Here is a 10435-nt window from a genome sequence, read left to right as displayed (position 1 = left end):
TGTATCGATGATTAAATAAAGGGTGTTTTCCTACACACATGCTCTCTCTCTCTCTCTCTCTCTCTCTCTCTCTCTCTCTCTCTCTCTCGCTCGTCTTTGCAGAATAATTTACTGCATTATTATAAAATAATTCTCGACCACTGCGCTTCATAATGCGCATTTTTAATAATTCGTCGTTAATTATTATTCCTTACATTATAGCATAGGCTACACTCTAAAAACATGCTGGGTTAAAAACAACCAAAATTGGGTTGAAAATTGACAAACCCAGCAATTGGGTTGCTTTAACCCAGTGAATGGGTTGCCCAGCTGGGTAGTTTTATTTAACTCAGCTATTGTTTATTGCTTAAAATGAACCCGAAGTAGGCCCTATGTTGGAAATTAGCATTTATTAATATGTTTAATAAATTCAAAAGTTTAACGAATAATGATTAAACAATAAACATTTATTAAATTGCTTATTAATAAATGTTCACCTTTTGATTGTTATGGTTATCGTTGCATTGTTAAGTCGGATTTTTTCATTTCCGACCCATTGTGGGTTCGTTTTAAGCCAGACATAGCCTATAGTCGTTTTTAAACAATAGTTGGGTTAAATTGAACTGCCCAACACACACAAATATTTAACCCAACCGCTGGGCTAAAACAATCCAATCACTGGGTTTGTCCATTTTGAACCCAACTTGGGTTGTTTTTAACCCAGCATTTTTTAAGAGTGTAGCCTAAACCTACTTTACATTATTTCTCAACTGCAGTTGTTTTAAATGCACACCAAATAATAAAAAAATCAGAAAATACCCCAGAGAATAATCGCGAGATGTGTCTATTCATTTATTTAACCAGATTATTGAGAACTGAAACAGAAGTTCTCATTTACAATGGCGACCTGGCCAACAGGTAGCATAAAAAGCGGGTAAAAACATAACGATATTACAAATATAACGACCAAAAGAGAAGCGATGGACGTGTTTTGATCTCATCCATTGACTCCAAAGCAGGTATACAGAAGAGTGTGTGTGAAGAACAAGAGCTCGGCTAAACTCAGTGTGGAGAGCTCATAATCTCCGCAAATAAACACACTTAACCCGGAGAATCAAAATAACACGCTTTCAGGAGCGATAGATGACGCTGGGAACCAATGTTAAAGAAGAGGTGCCATTTTACCAACGACACGTGACCTCTGTCAGTGCAGAACTACGGTAGCCTAAACTTCTAAATGAGGAACAATTCCAAACGAGCCTACTCTTAATCATAGCGATTAAATCAGTTAAAACACGCCATTACTCAGAGCATTTATATCGCATGTGTATAATAGCAGGTGTGTTGGGGTCACAACTCATCTGAGATCAGGGCCGGCTCTAGCTCTTTGGTTGCCCTAGGCGAGATGGAGTTTTGCGCCCCCCACCCCTCCCCACCCCACTCCACTCACTTTTATCGTCTCTAATTCAGCACATGTCTGTTTTCCTAGGCCTACCCCTAACCGAGAAGCTCTTATTATTAAACACGTTCGACGCTTTATTTCCACTTTTCAAACATTTTCTCACTTTTTATTAAAAATTTATGCCTTTCCAATTTGATATGTGATGGGAAAAGGGAATAGAGCGAGTGTGGCAAAAGGCAGGATCGAACCACTGATCGATCTGCATCAAATCTTCATATCGTGCGTCTAACCACTACACCACAGCCACTGTTAAGAAATAGGTGAACACAGCATATTTGTGTTTAATGTAAATAATATGGCATCTTTCATTAGGCTGCTCCAGTAAAAAAAAAAAAAAAAAACGAGAGGCCGTATTTATTTCCTTCCGACGCCACGTAGAGAGCGTTTGTACTTTTCATAAATAACATGCATACGTTATCCATATTCATAACGAACTGGACTTTTGATATTTACATGACATCCATGTAGGTTATTGTAGATTATCAGTGAAGTTATGTTTGCAATACGTATAGTAATTATGTAGAAAACTAGCAAGTGATAGCTTAGTGACAATATTAATAATATTTATAAAATAAATATTAGTTGATAAGATTGATACTAAGTAATTTTATTTTGTTTGACAACTTATTGGCTGAGATAAGAAGACTAACCTCTATACTGGGCTTTCTTTCAATTTTCTTCCTTTCTTTTTTTCTCTTTTTCCGTCCCTGTGCATTCGCGGGGGTTAGACGCCTCATTTTTGATGAACGCGCAAGATGAGCACTTGCCTGACCTAACGCCTGAACTAATAATCAATAATCACCGTCAATTCAATCTAATAATCAGGTTGATAAGTAATAAAACGTGTGGCTGAGGGGGCGCCCTATGATGATCATGTTTAATGAACATTATGTTGTATTTCGCTTGTTCCGATTCTATGCTTAATGGGTAGTAATGGGCGGCACTAGAGCGCGCTCGCGCCCCTAACACAATTGTCGCCCTAGGCAACCGCCTAGCTCGCCTATAGCAAACGCCGGCCCTGTCTGAGATACAAAAAATAATAATAATAAACATTAAACAGCCAGAACCGCGTTATAAGACTGAAGTCAACAGAACTTGATGAAACGGTCAGGAAAGGTTCCCGTCGGACGACGCTCAGGGTTAATTCATTTATTGATTGAAAAACACGTTAATGAAGATGTCGTTTAATAGTGGACGTCCAACGGGCATATATACGGCTAAAGTCATCGAACAGTCTGTGATTTGGGGAATGAGATCAGTGTTCGGGTTCGGGTCTGCTGTTTCAATCATTAAAGCTGGCTAAAAATAGTGCATCTAATAGTGCAATAGTGTGGCTAAAAGTTTTTGTGATTAATTTATCTGCGCATTTAAATAGTCTGTTTATAGTCTCGCAAAAAAAAGAAAAAAAAAGAGATATGACAATGATGTGCAAGAAATCACAGACGAATGAAATAGCTATAGTGTGCTATACAACATTTAAAAAAAGAACACTATAGGCCTATTCATCATATTAATATTCAATATTATTCGATTTATTTAGCCTATTATTTATTTATTTACTTCATTTGAATCATTTGTTTTAAGCGGTTGTTTTGTACCCTGTACTCATTTATTCAGTTTAGGCAAAAACAGTTAATAGTGAACCCAAATAATACTTAACTAACATTAACTGCATGCGAAAAATGAATTGTCTTAAACTCCTAACTTATTAATAAATAGCCTAAATTTTCCATTCAGTCAATGTAAAGCATACAACTACTTAAAATACATAATAAAATAACAAATAAAATAATAAATTAAAATACTTTAAAACGGCTATTAATGGAGTAAATAAACATGCAGTGCGAAATGTAAACTATAGCAGGCCTAATATAGAGCTCGCGCATCTGAAGCGTCTTCTCACGTGCAGCCGGACAGCAGCGGCGCGTGACGTCACGCCGACCGACCGCCGGGGTGTGACGTCACGCGCCCCGTCTACCGGATAGTGGCGGCGGCGTCGCGTCTTCTCGCGCATAAACTTCAACGCTGCGTTCAACAACAACCGCGCATCCGAGGGACTATAGCCTATTATACACGCATGGAGACGATTTAACACGCGAGGAAAGGAACCAACCAGCCTCTCGGAGACCGGACACGTGAGTCAATACTTCTGTGGGAATTATGCATTCTGTAATATTATTGATCGATTATTTAGCCTGTGTTATAGTTAGTGTTGTGTTCGCTTTCTATAATAGGTTGTTATAACCCGCGATACATCTAAATGTTTCGCTTTACAATGCTGCTGTGGTTTTGCAAAGCAATTAATATAAAGATTAATAAATGAATGTGAATGATGATGACTGTGGTATAGCTGGAGTCCGAGCGCGCGCGCTGTCCGCCGTTCTCAGGCCTGCATATTTCATCATCATTCACCAAACAGCGATGTGCTTTAGCTTGAGAGCTTCATTTGGGGCACTGTCGCGGTGTGCTAAAGTTTGGAGAATGTGTGTGTTTGAGTGAGTGCTTTAAAATTAAAATACAGTTCTCAAATGAGCTTACACTACCATCTGGCGTGAGCGCGCACGCTTTAAATAAACGCGCTTCATTCAGGCGTTAGTACATTCACATTGCCCTTAAACACACTACATGCATCAATTTATCACGACTCTTATTCATCATCATCATCATAATAATAATAATAATAATAATAATAATAATAATAATAATAATAGTATAATAATAATAATAATAATAATAATAATAATAGTATAATAATAATAATAACAATAATAGTCTAATAATAATAATAATAATATGAAACATTAAAATGATTGTTTTGTCTGCTTCGGCTTTGCGCTGATCTTCAGTCATCTTTGTTTTTCTTCAGGATCTAATAAATGAGACATGTTAAAGTGAACACACACCTCTTCATCCTCTCTGAGGGACAGTTTTATGCCAGTCTACACTTATTAAACGCTTTCGGATTTAATAACTATGATTGGGTTAAACATAAAGCTATTTATTTAGTGGCATTTATTTGCTTGAATATAACTGCAATCAAAATAATGCAAATATACTCTCCGTGTCAACAATATTGCATGTATGTTCTGTTATTTCAATAATTCTCGCGCATCGTCGTGATATATTTGCAGATGTCTTTATAATTGCCTTCAGAGATATTTTATCTTACAAGCGTTTCCTTCACGTGCTTTTAAACAACCTCCCGCATATACACACCAGAGCTGAACTGTGTTAGGTGTGTGTGTGGTGTGTGTATGGGAAAGGTTGTTTAAAAGCGCGTAAAGGAAACGCTTGTAAGATAATTCATTACAGCCCGAGAATACTCCACCAAAATACAACGAGTGGCAAACAGATGGGCAAATAAATAGCGCTTATGGGATTTCTTTTAGAACAAAAGAAGAAGAAACTGCTGTCGAATCGCGGCTGTTATTATATCAAATGCGCCTGACTTTTATTGTGATGAATAATAATGATTATTATTCCCGAATAATTGGTCAGATGCATTGCTATTTTTTTAAAATAAGAACATGAATTTTCTGCAGTGTATAATTTGTGGGTTTTTCTGATGTATTAATTTGATAAAGTTGTGCCGTGAACATTTAGAAAAGGCGTTTTTGGTGTTTTTCACACGTTATGGATCATGCATTATATTCTCCGGCGCCAGTGACTTCAACAGGACAATCACACCTGACAGAGAGATGTTCTCTGACCGACAATGGACCTGTCACAATAAGCCCATATTATATGTCATATTATTGCCAATTGTAGGTTGTGTTGCGTATAGGGCGACAGTGGAAGGCTTACTAATTCATTTATATTTTTGCATAATCAATAGCCTACTAATACGAATGCATTAATATAATAACCTAACTCAATATAATAACGTGTTCATGAACCCCAAAGAATTTATCTTCTGAACGCGTTTGGTTAACCGGTCGACCAGAATTCAGCAAAAAGACGAACAAATAGGCCTCTTTTTATCAAAAAATAAATTTAAAAAAATGCATAGCTATTATTGCAACGCGCGTCAATAATTGGCCTCATGCCCTATAAATGAAACTTTATTTGGTCGCGTAAAGCGCGGCAGAACTGGTGATTTTTATGGATAATGTGAGTTTGAAATGTCTGAACACGCGTATATATATCTAGGCTAAGGTTTGCTCGGGTAACATGCATCCTCTTACTGTTCACACACACACACACACACACACACACCGTTTCCGACACAATACAGCCAGAAGCTCGGCCGAGAAGTTTAGAAGGGAAAACTTGTATAAAAAATGCTTTTCGTTTGTGGGTGGGACTGAGAGGACTCGGGGAAGAGAGGATGGGTGGGTCCTGCTGAGACACTCTTCCATTCCTCACTCCACTCATCCACTCTTCAGGAATATAGCCATCTGCAGGAGTCTGGAGGACAATATTGCACGGGATCGCTGGCCGTCCACGTGCTTATCGATTAGAAACCCGTCTTTCTGACACGCATGATTGTTTTAAAGGTGAATGAATGTGGACATGGCCTCATCTTTCCATCTGCCGAGGAGCAGCAGCGCCAGAGAGCCGCTGGAGAACACGAGCAGCGAGTCTTCAGATAACGACACCGCAGGTAATCCGCATTCACACACACACACACACACACACACACACGAACATCACACGGGATAGACATATACAACACACGGAACAGTTTGGTTAATAATGGTTGTTCGGCTGTTTAATTTGGCAGGAGCCGCGCAGTGCTTGGTGCACTCTTGCTAACTTAAAGAATAAACGGAAATGCACTTTGCATTATTAACAGATTGCGTCATTAAAAAAAAATATCACGGTTTCTATATAATATAAAAAGTTGTAAATTTTACAATTAAATGCGTTTATGACACTGTTGCATAAACTGTAAACCCGAAGGTAGGCGTTTTAAACAACACTGACCTAGGCCTGATTTTAAAACATTTCCCCAGCAGAGGCCTAACCTCTATCCTGGCTAAGTTAGCTGTACTGTGTGCAAATATGCGCCGCTTGGCAGACTCATTTTAATAAGGCATGTTTGCATATTTGAGGATTGATGAGCACCGTGCGTGATTCCCTTTGTGTCCTAATCTCCGGCGACTGAGCACCAGATCTCGCAATTATTCTCCCCAGAAAAGGAGAGGTCTGTGGAGCAGAGAAGCGACGACGGGAACGCGGATGAGTCCAAGAAGAAGAAGCAGCGCCGGCAGAGGACTCACTTCACCAGCCAGCAGCTGCAGGAGCTGGAGGCCACCTTCCAGAGGAACCGCTACCCGGACATGAGCACCAGAGAGGAGATCGCGGTGTGGACTAACCTCACCGAGGCGCGCGTCCGGGTACGGACACACACACACACACACTGAAAACACGCTGGGTAAAAAACAACCCAATGCTGGTGGTCAAATGGGTTGTTTTAGCCCAGCGATTGGTTGTCTTAAGCAAATATTTAACCTAACCGTAGGGTTAAAACAACCCAATTGCTGAGTTAGTCCATATTTGACCCAACATTGGGTTAAAACAACCCAGCATTTTTTTTTTTTTAGAGTGTATAGGTACACTCAGAGCATCACAAACACAAGGCGTATTGGGTAATTGTGTGTTTTATTTATAAGTGAAACATGCCAAATTGTGCTATTTTCATGATTTATCAAATGTTTTATGTGGTTTGGATGCAATAATATTTTGAGTTTCTATTTATTAAACCAATTTCCTTCATTGTATCAGCTCAAATTTTTAATTTCAATAAACTCTCAATTTTAAGGCAACCAGGTTACTTACTTTTTTAAGTTAAACCAACAAAACATTTGTACAACATTAGGTGACAATACACCATTACTGAAAACTCTCAAATATACACACTCAGAGCATGACAAACACAACATTTAGTTTACAGGATGACCAAGCCAAGATTGAAGAAAATCTAAAATATTATTCAAATTAAACGAAAAAATCGCATAGGCATTTAAAGCTAAATAAATCATTGTCAACATTTCAGTTCTAAAAGTAGCCTAATATTTTTAAATTAATTGTTGACTATCCTGAAAATATGTCCACATGCGAAAAAAGGACCGTCCATTACATTATAGAGGATTAAAAGATTCATAGACATTAATAGACAGTATTCCAGATTCTGACTCAATCAATCAATTTTCTGGAGTAAACAGTGATGTTATCAGCTTATTTTAATTTATCATAGAGCGACAATGTTGGCAGATCAGTATTTTTATAGAACTATATAAGACCTAATTATATATATATATATATATATATATATATATATATATATATATATATATATATATATATATATATATATATATATATATATATATACACTACTATATATCTGTCTAATATATATATATATAGTTGAATAAGTTATATCATAATGTTAGTGTCCCCAACTGAGCAAGCCCAGCCAAAGGCGACCAAAGGAACCCAAACTCCATCAGGGCATGATGGAGAAAAATAAACCTCACATTATTACTGTTGGTTTAATTTATCGGCGTGCATAGCCTATAACATTTTTTTTTTTTTTACTTTTTTAGGCTACCATTTGTTTTCAAACCTTGTTGTTAATGCTTAGACTATATTTAAAATGATCCATTAAGTAGGCTAATATATGCATATGACATCTCGTGGAATATATAGCCTACGACAAAACTCATTTTGGCGTGCATTTGTTACGCGGTTTTTTGCGTACATATTATAAACACTTTATGGCGTATTATACACACGAACCAACCACCCCACCACCCTCATCCTACACACAGAAAAAAAGGTGCCAAAAATTGTACCTTTAGGGGTACAACAGCTTGTCTCTGGGGCAGTAGCCTACCATTAAAAGGACAACTTTGTTCAATTTTTACGCATTTGTACCCAAAAGTGCACCTTTTAAGAGTAAAATAGGTACAAAGTTGTCCTTTTAAGAGTACTGCCCCAGCGACAAGCTGCTGTACCCCTAAAGGTACAATTTTGACACCTTTTTCTCTGTGTGTACCCAAGAGCGTGTCGCATATGTTTCCACGATATTGCACATATTTAGCCTATATACGCATTCACATGTGATCGGGTGGATTTAGCCACTTTCTCACCCCTAGCATGAAGTGTTTTGTGCATGTGTTGCGCTTGAGGGAATAACGCGTCCTTTCTCGCAGGTTTGGTTCAAGAATCGAAGGGCGAAATGGAGGAAGCGGGAGCGCAACCAGCAAATGGACTTGTGTAAGAACAGCTACCTGCCGCAGTTTAGCGGATTAATGCAGCCCTACGACGACGTGTATCCGGCGTACACATACAACAACTGGACCAATAAAGGACTGACCCCGACCCCGCTGTCCACTAAGAACTTCACCTTCTTTAACTCCATGAGTCCCCTCACGTCCCAGTCCATGTTCTCAGCCCCAACCTCCATCTCCTCCATGAGTATGGCGTCCGGGATGGGACACTCTGCCGTGCCTGGCATGCCGACCTCCGGCCTGAATAACATCGGCAATCTGAACGGCATCGGGAGCTCCGCCATCAGCCCGGCCATGAGCTCCTCCGCATGCCCGTATGGACCTCCCGGCTCTCCGTACAGCGTGTACCGGGACACGTGCAACTCCAGCCTCGCCACGTTAAGACTGAAATCCAAGCAGCATCCATCTTTTGGATATAGCGGTTTGCAGAGCCCCGGCTCTAGTCTTAACGCATGCCAGTACAATAGCTGACCGATTAAACTGATGAACGGATACCTGGAGAAATGACCGCCATGCTGGATTAGACGCGTTCGGCATTTTGCAATGGAATACGTGGATTGTCTGTTTACCTAAACTTGCACAACAATTTAAATCCATTATTTGGATTTCAACGTTTTGAAGACAAGTTAAACTCTTACATTGTACATATGTGTATATATATATAAACGTGGAACAAATGATGGTGTGCTCCGAGTGGGAACAACGAACTCAAAACTAGGCCCTGTAGTTGTGTCTGTGAGTCAAGCTCTTAATGAATTGTATTAATTGTTCTGTTGTCCTCGTGCACTGTACAAAAAAAAATATTTAAAAAATAAGGTTACCTGGTTGCCTTAATTTTGAGTTCATTGAAATTTAAATTTTGCGTTTATATAATTAATTTTTTGCATCGAAAACCTTTATTGAAATATTATTAAAAGATCGGGTAGGCTAAGTGTGTGTTTTATTTGTGAAACATGCCAAATTGTGCTATTTTATGATTTATCTTTTTTTTTTATGTGGTTCAGTTACAATAATATTTTGAGTTTCTATTTATTAAACCAATTTCCTTCATTGTATCATCTCAAATGTTTAATTTCAATAAACTCACGATTTTAAGGCAACCAGGTTACTGACTTTTTTAAGTTAAACCAACAAAAAAATGCCAGTGTGGCCTCTCGTCGACAGGCTGAATTCTGTCGTAGTCGTTTAATGTGTCGATAGATTTACCGCATGCTTTCTCCGAAATGTTTGTATAAAAAATATATGAATGTGTAGACAAAATAACAAAGCTATAACTTTATGTTGTACCCATGTTGATTGAAAATTGTGCTTATGTTTATGGTAATGTTTGAATAAACCTCAAAAGAAAGATTTTCTAAAATAATTTGCCCGAAAGGGTCGATCAATGCGGGCTGATTAAACGAAACAAGGCGACTGAAAAATGTGGCCTTCGTTAACTTATTGTTTCTCTAAACAATATAATTCAATCAATTAGCCGATCTAAATAGCCCTGCCTCTCGACTGATCATTTATTTACATTCACAAAACTATTTCCCGTGTTTTGCGAGCTGGTTTCTGTTTCGTGCAAGTTCACCTTATTAAGCTTGACAGGGCCATATTTGATAGATCTTCCATTGGCCTTGTTTTTATTGCTTGATTATAGTCTACTAGAGTATTTCCAAAGCAGTCATTTAATATCCAGATCTCTTTAGGATGAAAGAGAGAAAGGCAAACGTGAAAATCAATTCCTTATCACGGTTTGTCGCGTTAAGTGACT

General features: G+C 38.3%; 1 protein-coding gene across 2 annotated transcripts in view; it reads left to right on the top strand.

Moving 5' to 3' along the window:
* pitx1 (paired-like homeodomain 1) overlaps positions 1 to 10157 on the top strand; it is a 17334-nt gene extending 7177 nt beyond the window's left edge. The window contains exons 1-4 of one of the 2 annotated variants that reach the window (XM_067423372.1): positions 3344 to 3576; positions 5938 to 6044; positions 6578 to 6780; positions 8602 to 10157. In XM_067423372.1, the coding sequence (XP_067279473.1) occupies positions 5942 to 6044; positions 6578 to 6780; positions 8602 to 9150 (855 nt within the window). In that variant the 5' untranslated portion in view covers positions 3344 to 3576; positions 5938 to 5941 and the 3' untranslated portion in view covers positions 9151 to 10157. Of the gene's footprint in view, positions 1 to 3343; positions 3577 to 5937; positions 6045 to 6577; positions 6781 to 8601 lie in introns of those variants that run through there. The other variant, XM_067423373.1, reaches the window with a different exon arrangement.
* The last annotated feature ends 278 nt before the right edge of the window (positions 10158 to 10435 follow it).

This window comes from Pseudorasbora parva, chromosome 18 (assembly GCF_024679245.1).
Source record: "Pseudorasbora parva isolate DD20220531a chromosome 18, ASM2467924v1, whole genome shotgun sequence".
NCBI lineage: Eukaryota > Metazoa > Chordata > Actinopteri > Cypriniformes > Gobionidae > Pseudorasbora > Pseudorasbora parva.
Note: the sequence above shows the minus strand (reverse complement) of the source record. Positions and strands in the feature narration are given on the sequence as shown.